General features: G+C 44.8%; 1 protein-coding gene across 3 annotated transcripts in view; it reads left to right on the forward strand.

Annotated features, from left to right (window-relative positions):
• Window positions 1-26,162, forward strand: part of SERPINE2 (serpin family E member 2) — a 59,948-nt gene that overhangs the window by 26,543 nt on the left and 7,243 nt on the right. For all 3 annotated transcript variants that reach the window (XM_088021538.1, XM_028105129.2, XM_088021537.1), the window contains 4 exons: window positions 7,617-7,897; window positions 10,119-10,346; window positions 16,744-16,941; window positions 24,482-24,680. In XM_088021538.1, coding sequence (XP_087877664.1) covers window positions 7,639-7,897; window positions 10,119-10,346; window positions 16,744-16,941; window positions 24,482-24,680 — 884 coding nt within the window. In that variant the 5' untranslated portion in view covers window positions 7,617-7,638. The remainder of the gene's footprint in view (window positions 1-7,616; window positions 7,898-10,118; window positions 10,347-16,743; window positions 16,942-24,481; window positions 24,681-26,162) is intronic.

Below are 26,162 nucleotides of genomic sequence, written 5' to 3' on the forward strand. Positions count from 1 at the left end.
AATAGAACCCCTCTGTTCTCTTACAGAGACACGGAAATATGCTGGCATTATCTTACTGTATCTTAAAATATGTTTTAAAGATACAGGGCTATATCAAGGTGGAAGTATTGTGTTCAACCCATTGTCTTAGCTTGAGACTTTAAATAGCTGTTGTGCCTTGCCTTGGATGTCTTGGTGAGTGGATGGTAAAATTGAAATTTGAAACTTAGATGAATTTCCCTTAGAGGAAAATAGAATAAATGTCCCATAATCTTGTATTCTAAAAGATAGACAACTAACAAAACCCCAGTTGCCTTCTTCCTCCTAGCTTTCCCTTTTACCCCAAAAGAGATTTCAAAACAGATGATCTGTAGATAAAGGCACTTGGATGTCAGGAAGAGTACTTAACAAAATGTGTCTCCTCCAAGGAACAGTTTAAACATTGTTGCCATACATTTCAGTGGCTGCAAATTTCGTTCCTGACTACTCTTAAGTTCCTTTTGGCTAAATTCATTAGTGTCATAGATCAATCATGCACTTTGAAGTCTGATCAAAATTTAAGGTAAAAATCCTCAGAGGACGCTGAGCATCTCCCAGTAACGTGAAGGAACATTTTAGAACCACCAGCCTGCTGTCACTGTGGTCAGTTGGCATTTCCGGTTTCTTAAGTTGTAAAGATGCTGACTCATTCTACTAACACTCTGCGCACTTCCCAGGGGTATCAAGATGCACTTCAGTGTTGCTTGTTCATCTACCCTTAAGAGAATGTGGTATATATTAGGAAAATGAAGACAGGTTTTGATGCAATCCATTTCAGTAACGTCAGCAGAAGTCTGAGAGACCAGAGTTGTTCTCCTGCATGTATAGGGCCGGATTTGAGGCTTAACGTCAAAGTTGTTATTCGCGCATAACAACCACTATCACTTCGCAGATCCAGTCTTAATCACCGTGGATCAACTCCTAGAGTCTCTAGAATGCCTCTTGCCAAACACCCTTAAGAGTTAGACCTGTGCCTGTTGGCAGAGTATTGGAGGGCAGGCGGTGTTTGGGCCTGACAGCTGGGCGGCACAATCCGAATTATGGCCACTTGGACGGCTCTCTTTGGCAGCCCAGCACTTTTCCTTCATGTTTGTTTCTCTGGGGAAAACTGGCAGGAGATGTCACAATTCCGTATAACCTGATGTGCAGTTTTCTCTGCCTCCTGTAGCCCCCTCCTGTAGAAGAAATGGTTGGTCCAAAGGCAGAACAATACGGGGCCTTGGTTCTAAGAATCAGGAGCCTACAAACACAGAGACCAGCAGGATATCTCTACACTTGCCCAGTCCAAGAGAAAGGGTCAGCTTTCATTGAGGAGGGGGGCTGGTTGTCGCCCCTTCCCACCTGAGATAAACTGGGGGACTCTTCTTGTCATGCTGGATGCCAGTTGTTCACTCCAGGCACTCTCATTTTTTGGTTCCCACAAGCCATCAGGATGGGTTTGATCCAGGAGACTAACTGTCTTCACATGAGGATGATCCGTTTTGATTATCCCAGCCCAGCTTTGAATGTCCAGCTCCCTCCCCCATCTTTTCCTCATCTGTGGCCAGGTAAGCAGTCTCTCTTTCATAATTTGAACTTTAACATTTGGCTATGGTCCAGAGAGTGCGGTCAGTGGATTTTGGATTTTCCACATTGCCTGGGATTCCCACAGTTAATTTGGAGTGTGTTTGGTGAGGATACTCAGATTGTCTCTAAATACCGTCTCCCACTGAGAGGAACCAGAGCTCCTTCGGGAAGTGGCTGATTCTACCTAGGGCAAGAAGGGTACAAAATGAGCCTGAAATATCTTGTCAAAGCAGAAAACAAGGAAGCTGTTGAGACTATGAGGTTATATGAGAGCTCCATGTGAAGAGGCTCATTTTGAGCATCAGAGAAAAATAATAAAATTTCAGTGGATCAAGATCCTTAAAATATGTTGAAAATGATAAGTTCATAATTATACTAAGCAAACAAACAAAACAGACCCTCTGATCAACTCTGAGATGCAGGGTAACCAACTCATCATTTTAAGAACAATCTAAGAAAGGAATCACGCATTCATCCTGCCCTTGCTATGCCAGCTGAACCTCAGGATAACAGAAGTGGTTGGTTATGGAAAATGACTTTTTACAGAAGTGTTCCAACTAATAAAGTTAGAACGACAATAGCATCATTTGGCAATCCTAATAAATGCACTTAGGCAGTGATCATGAGCAGCCTCTAACATCACAAAAAAGAGACATATGGCCACTTTTTCCTGCTTCCAGCACTGCTATAACACCTCTGTGAAACATTTTTGCAAAAAAGAAATTTGAACCTGCTCAGCCTCTAGAGCAGAGGAGGCAAACCTTCTGTAAAGGGCCAGGTAGTAGATATTTCTGCCTTTGCTGGCAGTACAGTCTCTGTTGCAACTGGGCACTCTTTTCAGTTTGCTGTAGGAGCTCAGTGCAATCATAGCCAAAACAAAAAGTGTGGCCAGGTCTGGCCCAGAAGTTTGCAGACCCCTGCTCTAGGTCTAACTATGAACTAACAGGAAGTACAGAAGACAGAGAAACTTCTTAAGCAGCATCATGTGAATGCAGTTAGCAAAATCTAGACTGTGGGAAACTCTACAAGACAAACAACCTGGTTTCTTCAACAAAAGAGTTCAGAGGAAAAAGTTAAAAATAAAGCAACTGGGGTAAGACTTTTTAAAAGGCAGGAGACCTATCAACCAGTTGCAATGTGTGGAGCTTATTTAGATCCTGATTCAAATAAACTATTAAAAAATTTTTGAACACTGGCTAGATATTAACATAGTAAAGAGTTACTAATTTTTGAGTGGGATAATGATACTGTGTATATGTACATATTCCTTAGGTGTAGAAAATATGTTGAAGGTACTTTGAATTATACCGATGTCTAGAATTTGCTTCAGTACAGTTGTTGATTTTAGAAGAAATAAAATAAGCGATGAGTTGATCATTATTTTATAAAGGATGTTGGGTACTAGGGATTTACGTTATTTTTCATATATTTAAAATCTTTCATTACATAAAGATTTTGATACATAGATTTTATAAAATATATCACTTGAAACATTTTAAAGAATGAGAAAGGATGGAATACTTGCCATTTATTCGATACTCCTGGGTCCTCCTGAAACTGATGTGAATCATCTGGCTAAGAATTGGAGCCAGAAGAGTCTTCCAGTGTTTCCCCCAAAACTGTTTACATTTGTTATACTAAATAGAGCTGACAGATATCCTACCATTTATCATTTGAGCTGACAGTTACCATTTTATTTATCTTTTGCTCATGTATTATATGTAAAATATATTTTATTTTGTAAAAAAGACTATTAGGTTGAAAACAAGCATCATCTTTTGTGACCGGCTGGGTTAATCTGCCCTTGTTGAATCAGCTAGGACTCATTCAGTGCAGGAGTCTGGCCGCAAGCTTTCACAGCCTGGAGAGGTGATGCGAGTGGTAGCAAGTGGTAGACAAGGTGGCTGGGAGCAGAGGGAGCTCACGCCCAGCCCCTAGCGGTGGTTACTGTGCGGGATGTCTGCCCTAGGAAGGAGGGCCCGGTGTTACCAGGGTCCCAGTTCATTTTCATTCTTTCTGAGAATGACTCTAAATCTAGATCATATGTGACATCTTCTAACTTGTAGTTGCTTAAAATATTTTTAGAGTGCCTTTTATTCCAAACCAAACATTTGAGCAACTGGGTTAGTCCCATGAGTCAACCTCTGATTCAGTGACTACCAGTGATAAGGCCCTTAAAGAAGACCCCGCGGCCACTAGGGTTCTAAAGTCCCGTGGCCCTGCTTTCTGTGAGCTTCCAGGCTAGTTGGGAGGGAGAAACACACTTGAAAACAAGATGAAAGGTACAGATAGGAAATGATGTGGAAATTCAGAGGAGGGGATAAATAGACTCTTCTGGGACAGTCTGGGGAAGCCTCCCACAGGCTGTGATCGGAGATGGGAGAGCACTGGTGTCACCAGGTGGAGAGTAAGGGAGAGAAGCAAAGACACGGGTACACAGGCAAGACCCAGGCCTAGACCCTTTAAGAGGACGGTTGGCAGGTTTCACAGACCAGTGGCCCTCCATCATCTACCTACAAAGGATTTTCCAGGCCAAGATAATGTTCTGAACAGTCAGGTGGACACAGGCAGCAAATAGATGAAAGTATGACCCTGAAATTCAGCAGAGGGTTTGAGGATCTGAGCCTCAGATCTGAGCACCGCCTGTGTGGATGGTTGAAGGGACGGCGTCTGGGGAGGGTGTGTTTCTCTAACGTCTGCCACTGGGAAGGGAGACGGTGCTAAATGTAAGGATGCGCTCCAGATCTGGCATTTGTAAAACCACCAACTCTGTTATTTACTACACTAAATCTCACTTGAAGCTCAGAGCAGTCCCCAGTTACTGCCCAGACATCCCCCACACTGGAAAGGAAAGGTTTGGAGTAAGAGACACCTAGAAGTACGTGGGGGAAGAGAATCCCACATTTGAAAGGTTATGCCCGTGGTGATAGCTTTATTTATAGGTTTATGATCCCCCTCCAGTGATGGCCTCAACCAGACTCTTGGTATGTGTGTGTGTATGTATGTTTTACTGTTATGAAAAGATTATTCAATAAATGGAAACATCTAAACAGATTTATAATCTTCCATACTGATGCTCTGCAATACATTTGGGCAACAGCTTTATTTCTTCTCTCTTATTTGAAAGTTTTAAGTATAATTTCTCCTAAAAATAAACAGGAGGTTACTATGTTCTTCCCATAATGAGAATCTGCTTATTGTAGAGTAAGCATTTTAGAGCCTGATTAACTCCAGCAGTTACTTCACGTAAAAGATTGTCTATTTGGATATGAATATGTATCAGTTAAGAGTTTTATAAGCCAAAGTAATTTATGAATCAGCACCGCTTTCCTGGCTACTGAACTTTGGAGAGGAGTGAAAGCTTAGTCTCAAACATGTACATAAGCCAGGTGATCTTAAACTAGGGAGCATTTAGCCTAGGAAACTTAGGCCAAGAAGAAGTCATGCCCAGAACATCAATCAAAAATAGCTCTGATTCCAAGTTCTGCATAGCTCTGACACTGTCCCAGTGCACTGTTATGAGACTGCACATAGACATCTCTCAAAAACTTCCCAAATCCAAGAAACCAAGAAAAACACCCATGGCAGCCTTCCGCCGCTTCATAATGAAACTGTTCTTTTAGCAAAGAGTCATAACCAAGCAAAATTCTGCTAAATAAGTTGGCTATTTATTTGGGAGACGATCTTTACGGACTCTGAGACATTGGAGCAGTTAAATTTTTCTCTTGTTGATCCTTTCTACCTGTTTTATAGTCGTCTACATAAATCTCTAGCATGTGGGTGAATCAACTTTAAGCTATAAGAGGCACAACCAATTTGATGTCCTTTCTGAGTGTGCAGATTCAAATATTTTATTCAAGTGGTTGCTAATCCAGGACGATTTCTTTGGGAGGCTTGGGGAGTAGAGGGTAGGCGTATAGGAGGTAAAGTCGGGATACACTATAATGCAAGAGTCAACAATTCAGATTGACGAAGTTGGCACTAGTGACCGGACTTGACCATTTGTAACAAAGAGTGTGTGGATTGTTTTATGCTTGTAATGGCTTTGTGGCATATGAAGTTTTAGAGAGGAGATTTATTTCTAGAAAGAGGGGAGGGAGGGAGGCTAGGAGGACACAGAGTCTAATTTTTAGATGAAATGAGTAAAGCCTCCATAGTCAGCATTTGGAAGCTCTCCAACGTCCAGCAGGCTGAAAGAAACTCAGGGGATTGTCATGGTATTAGAGCCAGTCCTAGGTGCCAAAGTCAAAATAGGCCATGCTGGCCATAGGAAAGCCCCAGGCAGGAGCGTATGTAGGTCACTTGCATGTTTTGAATTTAGACAGTCTGTCTTAACACAATTATTTACCATTTAAGCCCCGGAGAAGCTCTGTATGTTCTAAATTTTTTAAAATGTGATTGTTTCACAACATATGAGAAAATTGTAACATCACCTTGAATGATGGTCTTAGTGGTTCTCCTGTGACCCTGGGTTGGGGGGTGCAGGTGGGGAACTCTGCACCCAGTGAATTTCACTCTCCTCGGAAAATGTTTGAAGCTCACTGTGAGGCTCAGGACGGAGCACGATCTCTTTCTCAGTCACGTTCAATAAATATTATTTTGATGCAGTAAAAAAATAATTAACAAAAACGGAAAGTATATAAGCCATCACATTTAATCTCACATATATTTATTGAACATTTACTATGACCTGGCGTAGGAAGGAAGACAAGGAAAACCCCAGATGCCAATTTTGCCCAACGCTCCTGGTATGCTTTTCTCTGGAGCACAGAGACCTTCTTTCCCTGCACTTCAGGTCCCCCGTTTCCTAAAAGACTCCCCTCTTATTCTTTGCAGACATTCCCATATACATGCCAGGAGGGCACATTGGCTCCTCTGGAAAATTGTGCTTCGCAGAAGTTCAGGTCCCCAAGGGAGGAACCAAATTAGCCACATCATGAATTCTGCTTTTGTTTTGCCGACTGCCTCTTTTAAGTTCTTATTTAATGACAGTATTTGCTTTTCCGTAAATACATGTAAATCTCCTACCTCTTACTTGTCACAGCCGAAGGAAGCTCAGTAAGTGGTAATCAAGGAAGAAAGCATATTTCAGACAAATCACTGTAATTGGGAATATCTGTGTAAACGGTGCCGTTCTTACAATTGACAAATTTACCAATTGTTCTGCCCTGTTGTAGATCTAAGGGTATCACCTAAGTTTGTTTTAATTAACAATCCCTTAATTAAGAAAGTATCATGCTTATGGTAAAAAAAAAAGAGTCTGAGGACATAGGGTTATAAGGTAGTCATAGAGACCCGAGGGATTCACCCCCTTTTTTTAAAATCCTCCTGTGGTTTCTTGTGACCCTTAGAAGGAAATCCAAGAGCCATACATACTGGGGTCTCTGGGCCTTAGGGTTCTGGGCCTTTCCTCCTGTTCACGTCTCCCCCAACTCCCTCCTCGGTGGCCACGTGCTGGGGGCGGGGGCGGGGGTGGGGGGATGCTTCTTTCTCATTCAGGACTCATCACACCTGTTCCCATGGCAGAGGTGTCTTCCCTGGCCTGCTGTCCCTCATGTTGTCCCCGCCTCGTCCTTCGTTTGCAGGCACAGTGTTTTACTGCCGGGGTCCTGATCCCTCTCTGAAGTTACTTTATTGCTTCCTGGCTGATTATCTGTCTCCCCTCTACAGTGTAAACTCCAGGAAGGCAGGGGTCTTGCCCATCTATTTATGGTTGTATGCCCAGTGCTTCAAAAAGGGCCTGGCACATGCTAGTTCTCAGTAAATACCGCTACAGTTGGATGAAGGGTAGTTGTAAGATTGAATGGCACATAACTGGGAGCCTGCCAGGTGGAGGCTCCCTTCCACTCCCTCCCCCAGCCCCCTAACAAAATATGGCAAAAACTGCTTAATCCATGCTATTCTATTTTAAACAAATTAACAAAGCACTCAATTATACTGAGTACAATAAATCATACCTAATTGAATATAAAGTAGTCCCCCCAAAGGTGTTCATTTAAGAATTCACATATTTTTTTAATCTAATTTTTCAGGTTGTCCTTGTCGAAAGGAACCATGAATTGGCATTTTCCCTTCTTCCTTGTGGCCACAGTGACGTTGCCCTCCGTGTGCTCCCAGTTCAACCCCCTGTCTCTGGAGGAACTAGGCTCCAACACAGGAATCCAGGTTTTCAATCAAATCGTCAAATCCCGGCCTCATGACAATGTGGTCGTGTCCCCCCATGGGATCGCGTCTGTCCTGGGGATGCTTCAGCTGGGAGCCGACGGCAGGACCAAGAAGCAACTCACCACGGTGATGAGATACAGCGTGAATGGTGCGTGCCCTGTGGGCTCTGGCCGGTGGGGCCTCAAGCGAGTCCTGCATCCGGAGGGGCTTCTCTGGTGCCATTCTGGCATCCAGGACGGATGTGCCAGTGCTGGAAGTGTCTTGACCGTGCTGGTGACCACATGAATCTGTGTGGGTGAGAGAAGTGCAGAGAGCCACGCACACACACGCACACACACACAAATCCCTGTAAAAGGCATGCAGTGTGCATGAGCTCTGTGAGCTCTACCCGTGGCAGTCTCCGTGTGATACTGTGCTGTAGTCTTCCAAGGTGTTACCACTAGGGGAAACCGAGCAAAAGGCACAGGGGATGACCCTGTATATTGTTTTGCAACTTCCCGTGAATCTATCATTATTTCAAAATAAAAAGCTAAAAAAAAAATTTTTTTTTTTGAAGTCAGGCCCAGTGGAAAAGGTTTGAATTGTTGTTTTGAATTATCTGTGTACACTTAAGAGTCTCTGTCTCCTAGCACTGGTGCTTCGTGGCTCCTGCTCAGGTTTCATCCCCCAGAGTCTACCTTGCACCTGCCTCTTGAGTGAGGGCCGCGTGTGAGGGAGCAGAATGGGACCCGCAGCCTTCCTCTGGGGCCACTGGGCACCGCGGCCCTAAGCGAGTCCCTCTGCACGTCAGAGTCTTCGCTGCTTTATTGGAAAACGAGGGAGTTGCCCTTTCCATGTTCTTCCATTCCTGTTAGCCTCATAAAGTTCTAGGAATCTTGACTGCATTGATGCCTTTGGCTGGGAGAGGAAGACCAGAGGGACAGGCGGGGGTTCGAGAACTCCGTGCCTCACTCCATGCTCCTGGGTGGCTGTGTTCAGTGTCACCTCCTGAGCGGCCAGCCCCAAATGCCTAAACTTGCCCCGCTCTGTTTACATGGCCTTCAGTTTCTCATGAGTCTGCAGTTGGATCACCTTTCAGAAGCGTGGAATGACTTAGTACTTGGAACACACCACTCTGCCCCTTGCTTGGACGCTCGGAAAACTCTTAGTGATTTATCGCTTCCCAGTGAATCACTGCTAGAATTTACGGCCCTTACCAGTGCCATCGAGACCCTGTCAGCTAGTACAGTTCCAACGCAGGGACTGGACTTCTGTTTCACACTGAGCCACATTCATTCAGAGCAGTATTTCTAAAGTTTTGACAGTGTTGCCTGTGGGTGGCTTCCTTCCCCCACGCTTGTTTTCTCCCGAATCACTAGCTGTTGTGTTGTGAAATGGGGCTTCCAGTCAAGAGACAGACTGTTTTAGGGGAGCCCGAGTGGTTTTTCAGGCCCTCTGAGAACTCAGGATAGTGATGCTCTTACCAAGGACAGAGGCAGAACAGTCTGGGGCAGGAGAGGAAGATCTACACCAGTCTTTTTGTGGCAGGAGACTGAGGCATGTGGAGGAGGCCATGTGGCCAAAAGGGACAGGTGCTGGGTCTTGGCCTCTGCTGTTCCCTTACCAATAAAGTGGGCCTGCCCCAAAGAACAGCACAAAAGGGAGGGTCATGAGAAGCCAAACAAAGGGCCAAAGGGCCACCTCCCTGGGCCCCGGGGCCGACTCAGCCTGCCCTTATCTAGTGGGTCTGCAGAAGAGACACTCAGCGTGTGGCAGGTCAGCTCTCCAGGACACCATCACTGTGACCCCCTGCAGGCTGTTTGAGGACAGTGTCATTTTGAAAGGACCCCAAGCGAGTAACCCAAGAATCTGTAATTCGAGCTCACTACAGAAACACATTTCATTCTTACAATTTATTTTCCTCTTCTCCGTGTTCTAAAAGCAAATGGAGTATGTATGAATGGCTCGTGTTAAAATAAAGCTTACATTGCCATAACATTAATCCCCATGCTTTTTGAGCTTGAGATCAGGTAAAAACCACACTGTTCTTGGATGGTGGCACCTGGCAATTTTTTATGGTCTTTCGAATGCTTATTTTATTCATCTTTTTTTCCAAAATAGAAAAAAAAGAAATCGCAGCGTTAAATCTTTGGCAGGAAAGAGCACTAGAGATTGCTAGGAAAGAAAAAGAATGAATTAGGAAGATTCCTTGGATGTATTTCCCCATGGCTACGTAAGGAAGAGTCTGCCAGTCTTCCTAGTGACCTGGCACCAAGAAAGTCTCCCAGGAGGACAAGGTCTATGTGGGCGAAGGTGTTGAGATGCCTTGAATATGCTAGAAGCACCACTGACTTAAGAAATATTGCTGCATTTTTCCATTTCTCCTCCAGGAGTCGGTAAAGTGTTAAAGAAGATCAACAAGGCCATCAGCTCCAAGAAGAATAAGGACATTGTGACCGTGGCCAATGCAGTGTTCGTGAAGAACGGCTTCAAGATGGAGGTGCCCTTTGTCACCCGGAACAAAGACGTGTTTCAGTGTGAAGTCCAGAACGTGAGCTTTGAGGATCCAGCCTCCGCCTGTGATTCCATCAATGTGTGGGTCAAGAACGAAACCAGGGGTGAGTGGCCTCGGTTCCCCGGGAACCGTTTTGTACGATCGTATACCCTGTGAATGAAAGTGTGAGGGGGACTCTGAGCTTCTAACAGGTCCCGTGGCCCTCCCGTTGTGAAACGCCCGGACCCCCCTGGCTGGTGTGTCTGTGCTCTCTTAGCAGGTTGCATGACTCCGTCTACCTTCCTTCCCTTTTCTTGCTGCCTCCACCCCGCTGTGCTGTTCGGGACGTTTCTCCCTGGGGCCTGGGCAGCAGAGTAGACTGCAGCCCCGCTGACTCTCCCCTTTCCCCACTACACCTCCTCCCTGGAGGCCTTGCCCGCAGGCCCTGGCCTAGTCTGCAGGCTCGGTTGCTCAGTCCTTCCTATGTTTCTGTGACTGCCCCTCTCCAACCTGCGAGATTTGGGATTGATCTCTCTCCTTGCTTTCCTTCCCTCTCGCTGCTGTCCCCTTCACGAAGTAGGTGCCTCCGCTTGGCTTACTGTCAGCATGTGATTATGCGTTGTCTGTGCCCCGTTACTGTAGCATGATTACGTGTTTACATGCGTTTCTCCTCTCATTAGACTGAGGAAATGTCTAACGTGGGTGTTTTAAACCTGTTAATTTGCAAACTAGAGGTCTAGTTGGAAATACTCTGGACTAGAGATGGGTCCAGAACAACAGAGGAAAGTGAACACTGCAGATACAGGCTGGGGAAGCTTTTTTCATAGGAGGTAGAGTTAAGGTCACAAGAAGGGACCCAAAGACTCAATTGGGACCCAAGGACAGAATGTGAGCAAATTGGCTTTTCGGGTCCTCTTTCTACAAGCATGGTTCTGAGGGCACCTGCCTCAGAATTATCCAGAGCATTTGTTTTGAATGCAGGTCACTGAACCCCAGCCTCCTGTATCCGAATCTCTGAGGGACGGGTCTAGCATTCTGCGCTGAAATGACTGCTCCCCCCGTCTGCCCCCACCTCCCACCCCCCAGCAGACTTGTATACGCAAATGGCTGAGAGCATATGACAGACTAGTGCAGTGATGGACCAGGAGGGCCTGGGAGGGTGGAGGAGAGCCAGAGTGGTTTTGGTCAGTCCACGGCATTCCTTCTCCACAGGTCCTGGATAGCAAGATCCAGGCTTTCTTCCTAAAACCACAGAACAATCCCGAGACCTGTGAGTGTGGAAGGTTTAGTGGTTCTTTCTGGGCCTAGAGTCCTAAGAACAGTGGGTTGCTGGCACTCAGAGCTGGATGGCTGGATGACTATGGCATGTCGGTTCCCCTTGCTAGCCTTCTTTACCAATGTGCTGGTCACAGTAAGTCACACTTGTGTGCCACGTGACAGAGGTCAAACTACCTGGACACACACTGACTCAGTTGCTTACTGCATCTGTGGAGGGGAGTGTGGTAAGATTCAGCCGTGTTTTTCAGCCCTACAGACCCACTCCTTCTTTATAAACAAAGATTTTTACTATTCACTCTACCATCCTGAAAGGAAATTCACAGCTCATGTAACCTGTGCACAAGTACACAAAATTTTTATTCTTCTTTTTAAATTGTTTTCAGGGTTTTTTTTTAATTTTTTATTGTTATGTTAATCACCATACATTACATCATTAGTTTTGGATGTAGTGTTCCATGTTTCATTGTTTGTGCATAACACCCAGTGCTCCACGCAGAACGTGCCTTGTTTTCATTTTTTTTAAATGTTTTATTTATTTATTCATGAGAGTCAAAGAGAGAGAGGCAGAGGCAGAGGGAGAAGCAGACTCCCCACTGAGCAAGGAGCCCTATGCAGGGCTCGATCCCAAGACCCCGGGATCATGACCTGAGCTGAAGGCAGACGCTTAACCATCTGAGCCACCCAGGCGCCCTCGTTTTCAGTTTTTAAAGATTATATTTATTTATTAGAGAGAGCGTGTGCACACACAAGTGGGGGGAGGGGCAGAGGGACAAGCAGAGTCTCCACGGAGCAGTGAGCCTGTTGTGGGGCTTGACATGGGACTCGATCCCAGGACCCTCAGATCATGACCTGAGCCAAAGGCAGGTGCTTAACCGACTGAGCCACCCAGGTGCCCCACAAGTACACAAAATTTTTAAAAATTAGTATAATGCCAAACTGTAATACAAGGAAAAACAGAACTAATTTATGTATGTAGTTCAGTAGGTAAACCCTTGGGTACCAACTACACCTGAGAACGTAACGAAGCAATCGTATTCTTAGAATAATTGCGAGCTGACAGCTACAAAAACAGACCGAGACAGGTATGTCATACCAGTGACATGAAAACCACAAGCTGCCTTCCGATTTTTCTGAAGACTTCTTTTCTAAAACTGCAAAATTCTTGGTAAATTTCAGAACACAGTAAGAAGAGTCTCCGCTTGATGTGCACGGCAGTGATATACCTAGAAAATTCAGTGTACAGTAAGAACATGCCCCCAAACAGATACCTTTGTGTTTATGTGGAAAAAAGAGTGAGGTTGTGGGCTCAGGGGATGATAAGCTGGTTTGTTGCTAGCGTGAACATCCAGCGGGGGCGTTTGGAAGCCACATGGCAAGCAGGACACTTCTTTACCGTGTGGGACCATTTGGAACATTGCAGGACAAGTAGCATCTCTGGCCACCTGCCATTCAGCTGAAAACTCTCCCACAACTTCACATGTTGCCCCTTGGGATGATCTGCCTCACTGAGAGGCACTTACCTGCCTGCCACAAGGACCCTGGAGATGGAACAGTCCACATTTGAAAGACCACCCAGCGCAGCCCACAGAGATGACTATTCCTGCCCACTGCAGAGGGGGAGAGCCAGACACGAAGGTCCTTTCCTGTGTGAGGGGGTGATGGCCCAGCCAGGGCTGCATGCCTGGGGCTCCAGCCCCAGCTGCTCCTTCACCTACTCTGTTCTCATGCCCTGTGCGCTTCGTCCCGGTCCCTCTAACTCACCAGGCTCTCTCCTATCACAGCCAGCTACCCGGGGTGCTTTTGTTCCCCCTTCCCCTTGCTAACGCCTATTCATTTTCACACCATCCCAGGAATGGCTTCATAGTTAAAAGTACAGGCTCTAAGTTTGGATCTCAGTTCTGCCACTTCCTGGCTGTGTAACCTGGGGCAAGTTACTTAACCTCCCGGTGCCTCGGAGTCCTCATCTGTGTAATGGAGATATGATAGTGACAACTACTAAAATGGTTATAACAACATTAAGGTTACATTAAGGAATTACATTAAGGAATGTAAATAATAACACGTTTAGGAAAGTGCCTAGCACTTAACAAATGTTCAGCAAGTGTGAGCTGTTTTTTATAGCTATTAGGTCAAGTAATTCTTCAAGGAACCCATCCCTGACCCCACTGACCAGATCAGATCCCCCTCTTATTTGCCCTCACATCTTTGAGTACTTCTGCTTTGAGGTATTTATTACTATTGCATACACTTTCCTGAGTCATTTATGCCAACCTCCCCCTCTCTCTTCTCCATAGCTTTCTGAGAGCGGGCTTCATTTTTTGTTTGTTTATTTTCTTACCTAGAAGAGTACTTGGCATATGGTAGGTAGGTATCCAAGAATGGATGGTGGGGTGGTAGATGGATGGGTCGATGGGTCGATGGGTGGATGGGTGGATGTATGTATGGATGGGTGAATGGGTGGGTGAATGGGTGGGTAGGTAGATGGGTGGATGGGTATGTGGGTGGCTGGGTGGATGGATGGATGGATGAATGGGTGTGTGGATGAGTGGGTGGGTAGGTGGATGGTTGAATGGGTAGGTGGATGGATGGGTGGGTATGTGGATGGATGGATGGATGGGTAGGTGGATGGATGGGTAGGTGGATGGATGGGTGGCTGGGTGGATAGATGGATGGATGAATGGGTGGGTGGATGAATGGGTGGGTATGTGGTTGGATGGATGGGTAGATAGGTGGGTGGTGGGATGGATGCGTGTTTACTATACATAGTTCTTGATGGCAGGTCCTCTACATGCTTCCTTGCTTCTAAACCATACATTTCTCACCTTTTTATCATTTCTTGTTATTTCTTCATTCCCCCTTATTGTATCTTAGTCTTGACAGTGTCAATCAGAGGCTTTGGGTGTGGGAAGATTTCTTTATAGACACTTAATGAGCACTGACTGTGTGCTGAACACAGAGATAGGCTTGATTTTTTTTAAAGTGGAATGACAGGGTCCTTGCTCTTGTGCAGTTTATGGTCCAGCTGGGATAGAGAGACACATTAAATTTGGCTGGAACAAAATACCAGAGGTACGGGCGCCTGGGTGGCTCAGTTGGTTAAGTGACTGCCTTCGGCTCGGGTCATGATCCTGGAGTCCCGGGATCGAGTCCCGCATCGGGCTCCCTGCTCGGCGGGGAGTCTGCTTCTCCCTCTGACCCTCTTCCCTCTCGTGCTCTCTGGCTCTCATTCTCTCTCTCTCAAATAAATAAATAAAATCTTAAAAAAAAAAAAAATACCAGAGGTATAATGGTGGTGCTGAGTGTTGAGCTTTATGGAAACTCCTGGAAGTTTGGGAGGAGGGTCTGAGGAGGTTTATTATAGGTACATTCCTATATGTGCTCCATAGAGTGGAGCTATGTCTTAAAGGCACCTAGGGGTTGGACTGGGTGATGTTTCCAGCAAAGGCAAGACACAACCTTCATTGCCGGGAGCCAACTGTAAGGAGTTTGCTATGGGCTGGGGCACAGAGCTGTAACTTCCTCCCACAGGACAGAAGCTGCCCTTGCATACAATGATGACCATTTATAGCTTGGGGATTCTCCTTCAGATCCTGACTTAGGATGGCATTGGCACCCTCTTGTGTGAGTAAGGAGTAGTGATGAAGCTCTTACTGAGGACCCTGGGGTCTGGGCAGCCTCTGGATGTGGCTCTTGACCATGATTTAATGCAAACGTTTGTTTGTTGGACATCTGAGTCTTCTTGAACATCATCTAAAAGGACTTAAAGCTCTCTCACCTTATTTAGACATTCTTGCTTCTTCAGAAACTATTGATTTTACTCTAACCATTTAAAGAATTATAACTTGCATTTATATTATGGTACTACATTTTTTTTGTAATGCTGGGGCCAAAAGCTACAGTAAACTAATTTTTAGTTGTAAACTAATTAGTAAACTAATTTTTAATTGCTTTGGGTATCAGTAATCCCTCGTAAACACATACACAGCTGAATCTTCAAAGACTGAGCAAAAGGAGCCTTAATGAAAACCCAAGCCTTCAAGCACAGATAGCATTTGAGAAAAGGGTCTTTGTGGCCTCAGAGAACATTTTGAAACTCTCGCAGTAGTTTGCTCCTTCACTCCCAACACAAACAAGATGGATGATCCTTGACATTTTGTGGAGCGAATTTCCCTTCAAAGTCAGGAGGCCTTCCAGGATAGACCCCATTTCTTTTTATCTCTATAATATTACCACCTCACTTGATCCCTAACTCCTAAACATAGACACTAATTTTTCATTCTAGCCCTTCCTTAAGTAGCTTTGAGGTGTTGCAGTACCAGGGATTCCAAACGAATGCCCAACATTTCTAAAACCTTCAGAGAAATTAAACATTTATCCTTGATAAAATTGCACAGGCCGAAGAGCTTCATTTTTGACTGGGATTAAATCCGCCCCGTGGTTGAAAGAGCAAGAGCATGTCTTGTGCTGCTGGCAAACCCTCCTTGGCAGTTGCACATGTCAATTATTAGAAAAGATAGGGAAATTCATTATTAGTTAAGTATAGCTTATTTAGATGAGTAAGATTTTCTAAAACATGGGGTTCATAGGAAGTTAATTATAAAATTTCTTTTTTAAAAAAATTTTATTTGAGAGAGAGAGCATAAGCCGGGGGGGGGACGGGCAGAGGGGGAGAAGCAGATTTTCGCTGAGCAGAGAGCCTGATGTGTGGCTTGATCCCCGACCCCAAGCTCATGACCTGAGCCAAAAGCAGGTGGTTAGTCAACTGCACCACCTAGGTGCCCCGGTTATAAAATAATTTCTTGATACTCAAATAGAGGATCTCTAAAGACTTTTCGGATTCACTGATTTTAGCTTTAATTTTTCAGTTTTCATTTTTAGTGAGGAAAAAAGAGAAAGTACCAAAAGGGTATTGTAAACAGTTCCTTTTTAAAGTCTTTTAAGGGTGCCTGGGTGGCTCAGTTGGTTAAGCAACTGCCTTTGGCTCAGGTCATGATCCCGGGGTCCTGGGATTGAGCCCCGCATCGGGCTCCCTGCTCCACAGGAAGCCTACTTCTCCCTCTCCTGCTCCCCCTGCTTGTGCTCTCTCTCTCTCTCTCTCTGACAAATAAATAAAATATTTTTTAAAAAAGTCTTTTAAAAATTCCTTTGATTTTTTTTCACTGTCCATGCTCCAGCACTGCCTTTTGCCCTCAAATGGACTGCCAATCCTGAGTTTTTCCCTTGCCTGTTCTGTGACCTTCCAGGTATGATCGACAACCTGCTCTCCCCAAATCTCATCGATGGTGCGCTCACCAGACTGGTCCTGGTCAATGCCGTGTATTTTAAGGGTTTGTGGAAATCACGGTTCCAACCCGAGAACACAAAGAAACGTACGTTTGTGGCAGCCGATGGGAAGTCCTATCAAGTGCCCATGCTCGCCCAGCTCTCCGTGTTCCGATGCGGTAAGTATCCACGTGGCCACGCCCCACCAGCCCTCACTTTGTCCAAGAGCAGCTCTGACTTTGATTTTTTTAAAAAGGACAGGGAAATGGAGGGCAGGATTGTTTTAAAGTCCATGGTAAAGTTTTGTATTCTTTACAAAGGTTATGTATTAATACAGCATATAGGCTTTTAGGCAGAAAATTTAAAAAGCAAGGACAGCTCACAAAATATGAAATATAAATAGGCTTTAAGCCTATGAAAGCATTATCAGGTCATCATAAAAGTAAAAATTTGATTCTTTTCCACTTACCAGAGCTACAAACCTTACAAAGATTGACAAAGCCCAGTCGTGGCTCTGGTTGGTGGTTGGGCAGGGAGGATCATGGTGGCTGGACGGAGCTGTGGGATGGGGGACTTCCTCGGAGCCCATGTAGTGATCCCACACCAAGGAATGTAAACTCTGAAGATCATCTCACCCTAGCAAATAAATCAAAGCCAGATACATACGTATAGTGGAACATATGGGATAAATAGATTTAGATTTACATAAGTAGAGAGATGATACAATATAGGGTTGATTTCAGAAAACAAGTTCTAGAACAGCAGATGCTGATTCATCTCATTTACGTAAAATACTTTCTATATATTCCTCCATCTGTGGAGACACATCTTGGAGGATATTCAATAAAATGTGAACGGTGGTAGTATTTCAAGTGATTATTTTTCTTTATTTGAATCTGCAAATTTTTGAAACAAGCACGTGTCAATTTTACGATCCAGAAAACGATGACCAACCCCTGCTGTCATTGCCACAGCATTGATAAACGAAGCCTGGTGATTCTTTTTTTTAAGCCTGGTTTCATCGAAGCAGTTGTCATCCAATTTAAATTGATGCTTTTCCTCTGTAAGTTAGCCTTTGTGTCTCCGATCTGTACCTAGACACATGGGCCCCGAGTACTACCTTGGCATATTCAGTCTGTGTGAGCTCAGTGCTGCTCAGTGTTTCCCCCGCTGCATGATTCTCTAAGCGAAGGAATGGTTCAGGCCAGGGCTGCAATAAACAAAGTCACACTCCTTCTTGCTTCTTGTTCATCAAGCTTCTAGGTAAAATTTTGTCATTCCCTCAAATGTTTCTTTACAAGATAATAGGTATTTAAAAGCCCTGCAGAAAGATAACGTGCTCAGCAACTGAGAATAATAAAAGCTCCTTTTGCCCAGAAGTCATCCCCTGTTTCCCATGGTAGCCCAGCCCTCCCTACTCCCCGCTGGTGTTGCCAGGAAGACCTCACTGGAACGCCAGCAAAGCCACCAGCTCATATCTGAAGCAAAGCCCTTTTATTTTAGGTCAATCTTTATACACATTCTCTGTTCTAATAAAACAACTGAAAGTGAAGGGCCTTCAGTGATTTTATGTTTCTCTTGCTGGGAAATAAATGTCAGTAGCGAAAGATTAAAATGCAAGGATCCTGTAGACATTCCTATGAAACACGAATATGTTTGTTTTTACAGGAATGGAACATCTTTTCTGGATTATAGAGTATGTTCCTAGAGAGGGAGTTCCATATCCGGGTAGCTTTTCCATTGAGAACCGGTTTGTCTAAGAGTGTATGTGTGTGTGTTACAGAAAGTAATGCACAAATGCATTCTTGTTGTCAAGGATTCTAACCGCATAGAACCACAGTAAGCTGGATGCCTTCCCTCCATCTTCCCTGAGTCATGCCTTCCCTTCTCCATCCTCTTTCCCCCTGTTCTGAGGCCTCAGGAGTCTGCATCGGGGCTCCCCGCCTCCCGTTGAGTTGGCTGTGGGGTGAACTAGCAGGTGATAGGACTGCGGGAGGCGAGGGTTTGGGGCATTGACTTCCAGGCCCTCCCTGTGGTCCCCAGGGCTGCCGCATCCCGGTGAAAAGGGTCTCCACTCCTGAGCAGGTGTGGCCAAGAGCACTTTCTGTCTGGGTCACCATGCCGCCCTCCCCGCTCCCAGCCTACATTGGATAATGTTTGTAGCCCAAGGTACTCTCCTGAGTGGCTTCTCTGTTCTCTAGCCATGCTTTATAAGAACTCTCGTCATTAAACTCCTTTTCAGTGACCCAGTGATCCTGTCTCTTCCTGTCGGACCCTTACTGGTCTGCACTGAATTCAGAACAGAAGGAACCCCCAGCTCTCCGCTGTTCTCGTTCCCTCACAGTAAACACAGTGGACAGCCACTGTCCTTGCCCCCCTCCCTGCGCCTTTCACGGGGGTTGACTGAGTAACCCGTTCGCTTCCTGGGCTGGGCCACAGAGCTCACGGGGGTCCCACGTTCCCTGGTTTCCCTCTTGGGCCAGCACAGCAGCTTCTCACAGTGAGACAGGGCACATCTGTCTTGTTGCATCTGTGAGGACAGCATAGCAGCTATTTGTTTTCGTGACCACAGACTGCTTAGCTGGTCACCCCCTCGCTGCCTGTCGCCAGTCTGGCCAGCACGACCAGCCAGCGCTCAGAGATGGGCCATTGCTGCTGAGCTCAGAGGCCACCCTGCCCACTCACACGACCTCAGCAGCAACCCCCCCCAACCCCCCCCCCCGTCGCAGGTGTTCTGGGCCTCACCATGCCCCCTCAGCCACTTTGTAGAAACATTGCATTCCTTGTATCTGTCTTCCAGACCATCCCCCCCAAGACGCTGTCAAGACCTTGGAGAAGATTCACTTAATAACGTTAAGAAGAGAGGGTGGAAAATGAAAGAGCAGGGAAAAACCCTTCTGACTATGTCCCATAAACTAGAAGCACTTTGAGGATAGAAATTCTTCTAATTAATTAAAAAAAAAAGGACTTGAAATTTTTTTTTTTAGAAGTGTATTTCTTTTTTTTTTTTTTTTTTAAGATTTTTTTATTCATGAGAGACAGAGAGAGAGAGGCAGAGGCAGAGGGAGAAGCAGGCTACCCAAGGAGCAGGGAGCCCGATGCGGGGCTTGATCCTAGAACCCTGGGATCAAAACCTGAGCCGAGGGCAGATGCCCAACTGACTGAGCCACCCAGGCGCCCAGAAGTGTATTTCATGCCCATTGCAAAATCTACAAATAAAACATTGTAATGAGGCAGAAAGTAAATGTTCTTCTATAACTCCATTTCCCAGCATAAGAACCCCTATTTAAGTGGTAGGTATATAATTTGAGACCTTTTCTATGGATATATGTCTGTGAATATGTCTGTGAAACTTTTTTGCATACATAGGATTGCCCTGTAATTTCTATTCTGTAATCTGCTGTATACATTAGATAGTGTATTGTGGAAAACTTTGTTAATCCATGTGGATTTATTTCATCCTTTTATCAGCTGTACAACATTCCATGGCATAATGTATTATAATATCCTATGGATATTGTTATTATATATATTATTACATTTTTCCTGTAATAAACACTTCAGCGAGCATTCTTGTACATAAATCTTTAGAAACTCAGAATTTATAAAGGTACTTTCATTGAATAGGAATTGCTGAGTCCAAAGTTGTTATAATTTTTTTGATTTTATGGTTATGAGTTTAGGCATAAAACACTTTATTTTGAAAGAAGACCACAAAGAATTCCAAATATATGTATATATGTAGGTATATATAAATATATATATGAATATACAGTATATTTCAAGCTTCCATTCTCCTCTGAGCTTCCAACTCATACCTACCTATCCAAATTACCTCTCTACTTGGTTGTCTATTAAGTTTTAGTTCCATGGATGAAATATATTATTGTCCTCACCCATCTGGTTCTCCCGCCATGTTCCTTAGCTCAGCAAATGGCACCTATCCGCACCCAGTTGCTTAAACCACACCTTCTTCCCCTTCAGCTCTCCCCATACCCCCTTTGCATTTCAGCTAGAATATGGATCACCACTACATGCACTGGATCTGGTTTTTGTTTTCAAATCTGTATTTCAATTTCTTCTGAAGTATAGCTGAAACAATTCGCCAGGAGCCCAGGAAATCCATAAAACTACTTGTAGTAGAAGGTAATTGGAGGGGTTTTCATCTATAAAGGTTTCCTGATGTTCAATATTTAAAATATTCTCTCTGATTTCAGGGGCCAAGAGGAGTTCTTAACATTTCAATGAGTCTAGTTACTTCCTCCCTTGTAGAATTTAAAGAAGGGGTCAGAGTCTTTAGGGGGCTTTCCAGAAAATCTGGATCATCCTCAAAGTACCACTTACAGAAAGTTCTAAATCTTCTCCATGTTTTTAATACTTGGTTCTTTGCCTGTTACTTCTCATTAAAGGTTTTGTTGATCCCCCTTCATCCAAGAGAAAAGATTTCTCTTCCCTTCTAATCTATTTCCTACTTTCCAGCATGAATGAATCCTGCTTCATTCACATTTTTCTATACTCCAGCATCAATGCTCATTAAAGAACACTCCGTCTACGTCCCAGATGTTGAAGCGTGGAGAACCTGGGCGGGACCTTTTAACGGAAAGGTATCTGGGTCAAAGACAGGCTCCCTGCTCTGACACAAGGCTCCAGATCCCCATCCTTGCTTGATTCATTCTGCCCTGGAGCTGTGCCCATTGCAGCAGCTGTGGTTTCTCTTGGTGGATTGAGGCTGCATTTCAACTTTTTGAGCAGTGACCGAGCACTCAAGAAAAAACGCATTTTGCAAAGCTTCTTCCATCAGTAGATGAAAGTTTTTACTATGTGCAAACCTCTGTGCTGAGCACTGTACTGCTTGTATTGTCTCGTTGAATTTTCACAGCAACCCTGTAAGCCAGGCACCGTTACCCCATTTTATAGATGAAGAAACTAAGACTTGGAGTTAAGCCACTTGCCCAAGACCCAGAGCTAGTGCGTCAGAAGAGGCAGGATTTGAACCCAGATTCTAGAACTCCAGATCTAGTGTGTTCAACCTCAGCCTTTGTCCTCTGTGAGAAGACACTGAGAAAAGCAGCCCTTTAGTGATCAGGTTAGGAGAGGAGGAGGGGGTGTGTACAGAGGCATCCTAGCCAACATTTGCCATCAGATCCTGTGATCAGAAGCAGAAGTGGGGCCAGGGAGAAACGAATCATCGGGCAAATGTGAGTGGGTACAAAATACTTAGTGGTTATTCATATTACTGATCAGTTAATGGTGTATCCAGTGGAGGGTGCCTGGGTGGCTCAGTCAGTTAAGCGGCTGCCTTCAGCTCAGGTCATGATCCCAGGGTCCTGGGATTGAGCCCCACATCGGGCTCCCTGCTCAGCGGGGAGTCTGCTTCTCTATCTGCCCCTTTCCCCTGCTCGTGATCTCTCTCTCTCAAATAAATAAAAATCTTAAAAAAAAAAATGATGTATTCAGTGGAGGCTGGATTCACTGGTGGAGGTAGAAGCTGTCTCCCCAACTGGGAAACACACCCCAGCTCGTAATTTTTCATTATTCATGACCCTGATTCTTCTTATCACAACAGTAAATGTTTCTAGAAGTGGTTAACAGATGCCTCCAGGTCCTTATTTCATGCCCTGGAGCAAATCATTAATTAACCTCTTCCCAAACCACACAGTTTCTAGAACAGCTCTGCCAGGGTTGGGGCCTCCTATTTTCTTTGAAGATTAAAGGGCTCATTAGGAAGTGGTATTTTTTCTGACTCTCCCATTGGTTTTCCAGTTTCTGCCGAGGCCATTTTATTACACAAGGTAAAAGGAAATTTAAAGAGTCCCGTCTTTGATTCTCAGGCAGCCCCAGGACAGAAGCGACCTTGAGTGACAGTCTCTAGGCATCTGGAGCCAGGCTGGGTGGCTCAGGGTTACTGAGCGGCCCCTCAGGCAAATGCAGCAGGATGGGAACGGGATGTACTGAGCACCCCCCAAATTGCCCACAGTTTGCTTCCTGAAGGAGAAACTCAAATGTCATCCTGTCATGTCACATATTCTAATAGCGTTGCTATTCTTTATCATATTTTATAGCTAAAAGTGTTCGTTATGTAACAAAGACAAAGTTCACAGTCTCTCTCCCTTTCTCCCTCCCTCCCAACCCCCCACCCGTGGAGAACTGGCTTATTGAAGTTCCCTGTCTAACATGCGGTGACTGGCAGAGGTCGTCCCCAGAGAAAAGACAAGTGAAAACCATGAGAGAAACTCGCTTTCTCTTTTCTCTTTTTCTTAAATGCATTATTCTTCTAGGTCGTCTAGAGCAGGGGGAGGAGGTGGAAGGGGCCAGGCCCTGCTAAGCGCCTTACATATTTTTCTCATTTAATCATCACAGTGACCCTGTGAGGGGCGTACTTTTAATGTCCCTGATGTCTCCACTCTCCGTAGTAAGAGGCACACAGAGGCTAAGTGCCTCACCAACATCACTGCGTTCTTAAAAAGTCTGAAGTGCTTAATAAACCATTTCAGAGATCCACCAGATCTAGAAATGCTGGCTTTCCATTTGCATAGTTAGTTTTAATAAGTCTCTCATTACATGCCTAATGTAAAGGTTTCACGGGATCCTAAGGCACGCTCCATGGAAGACTCTTTCCCGGGGAGCCAGGGGCCTCCTTGGGCCCCATACCCCTGAGCTGCTCCTCCGGCTGGGGCCTTCGTGAGCACACTAGCACCAGCTCTGACCAGTAGCACACAGTTGTGCTGCTCAGCTGCTGAATGTTTTGAATGTTTTACATGGAATAAAAGGGTTCTAGGAGCAAATGAGTTCAGGAAACCTGGGGATAGCTAAACAGCTCTCCTTCAGAACATCTCAGAGCCTTTACAGCACTGGTGTATATGATGAAGCTGCAAGAAGAATCAGTCCAGTGCTTCCTAAACTAACTGGGATATGGAATCTCTTTGTCTACTGGGCGACATACAGGTTGTGTGTTCCCCAGACCGCCATTTTGAGAAGTGCTGGTCTAAATTGTTTTCAGGTTTCCATTAGTAAGTATAAATATCATAAGGTATCTAAAAGCTGTAAGGACAGTTACTGGAATGGGTGAAGAGTGAGTAGGGAGTCGGGGTAGTGGAGAAGGAAGGTCATCGTTGGCATTAGACGTATTGAGTCTTAAGTCCTGGCGTTCCACTTCTTTGGCCCACGTGTCCCTTGGCAAGTTACTTAATCTCTCTAATTGTAGCCTCCCCAGCTATGAAATAGGGCTGCTTGTACTACCTCATGGGGCGCTGTAGCTTCTAAATGTGTTGAAGTGGTTGGCAGGGGACCTAAACAACGGAGCTGTTCATCCGGTTCTCCTTTCTCTTCACATGCTCACATAGGCTCAGCCAAAAGAACCATTCTCAGGCAGTTCAAATTCATTCCTTTATTCACATGATAAGGGTCAGCTTCTTGCAAAGCACTGTATTCTAAGTCCCTCATGATCTAGTTCAATTCAACTCAACAGAATTAATGTTATTTTAGTGACGCCCAAAGGCATTATGTTAAGACATGTCAAAATTGAAGAAAGATAATTCTTTACCAGGGAAAGAAGAAACAAGTGTCTCTTTATCCTCCTAAGGAAACTATATTTGGAAAAGAGAAGTTTTTAAACTGAATCGCCCTCTTCCCTCTGAAGCTACCCATATGATCAGCAAACACTCATGCCACTTCTAGAAGTCATCAGGGATACACTGAACCTGCCTCTGATTTCTTTAGGGTCTACAAGCACCCCCAACGATTTATGGTACAACTTCATTGAACTGCCCTACCACGGGGAAAGCATCAGCATGCTGATTGCCTTGCCAACCGAGAGCTCCACCCCGTTGTCAGCCATCATCCCTCACATCAGCACCAAGACCATAGACAGCTGGATGAGCGCCATGGTGCCCAAGAGGGTACAGGTCATCTTGCCCAAGTAAGTGGTCCCTCTCCCTGAAGAGAAAATAGTGGGAGTGCTCAGTCCCTGGTAGCAATACCAGACAACATGAGGCTAGGAAAGGCACAACCTAAATCCTAGAGCCTGATTTACTTTCCAGAAATTGCATGGTGGGAATACAAGGCTCTGCTTTTGTAGAAACTTCCCCCCCAACCCCCCAATTCCTGTGCCTCTCATGCAGCAGGAGAATGATAATGGGGAGGGAAGGAAAGAAGGCCTGGCTTCTGAGTCTCCACAAGACCTCAAGCTCCTTATACCATTTTGAGGGCTTTTAACATATTTAATTTTCTTCAAAAGACTGAAAAACACATATATAACTGTATAGTAAAGGTTAGTCATGTTTCTGGTATTTTGATAAGGAGTTTCATTTTAGTCTTCTTAAGTTTTAGCTGGAAGTTCCTGAAGACCAAGGTCCAAAAGCTAGGTGGTAAGGAAATATTTTGAAACCATCCAGGCAGAATTCTTACATTAGTATCATACTATGGCCGTTCTTTATTGCACCCTAAAAGTATAATGTTGGTGGAATTTGAACTGTTACGACTTGAAACCAAGGGGGAAATAATCCCAAATTCTGCCTGAATCCTAAATTTCTAACAGTTCAGAGAATGCTTTATACCCAGACCCGTGAAAGAGGCAGTAAATGTCCCCCGTCTGTGGTCGTGTCGCCAGTACCCAGAGCTTTAAACCAGCCACATCTCAGGGTGGGAAAGATACCTTCCAGTTTTAATAGCTCTTAATTCTCCAGTCACTAAGTTAAGTATAATCCAATGAATCCATTCATAATAAGTATTGGTATCCTCCCAAGATTTTTTTTATTGTGAAGTGAGCTTTCATGTAGGCAGTGCTTGATATAAATGAAGAAGATGGTAGGTTGACATTATAGGTAAAGCGCAATTATAACAGTAAAATCATCAGAGCCCATCTGTGATGAAAATCTGCTCACTACCCTGATCGCTCTTCCACCAAATGGGAGAAAGCCTGGTAAAACATCCTCTGATGATAGGTTTAATAGCTGACATTTACATAAGTGTGCCTCTAAGGCCAGGTAAGTCACAAGTATCCAAGAAACTCTTGTGACACCCAAATAGAATGGATGCATTGTCACCAATTCCTAATGTTGGTTCCCATTTTCATAGTAAAATGCTTTCAAAATCCCAACAAGAAGGAGCAGGAATGTGTCTCCTCTTCTTTTGACCATCCCCAATATGGCAGCCACCGTGATGTTTGGTTGGTTAGAAATGGGGAAGAACTGTAGATATTCCAGTCACTGTTCCAGATATACCCCCATCAGCGTGAGGGAAAGTGTTTCTGCAGATCTCCCTAAGAATTGGAAAGGGGAGCCTGTAGCACATGACAGGGAGGCCACCCTTGTTTGCTGCGACAGTGTACTGCTCATTTTGCCAGCTAAGTGTTTGAGAGATGAGTTGTTCTCTACTTAGATCTTGGAACTACAATTTCAGA

The sequence above is a fragment of the Eumetopias jubatus genome, unplaced genomic scaffold (genome assembly GCF_037043125.1).
Source record: "Eumetopias jubatus isolate StellerSeaLion01/CBP00866 unplaced genomic scaffold, mEumJub1_p1.0 scaffold_3, whole genome shotgun sequence".
Taxonomy (NCBI): Eukaryota; Metazoa; Chordata; class Mammalia; order Carnivora; family Otariidae; genus Eumetopias; species Eumetopias jubatus.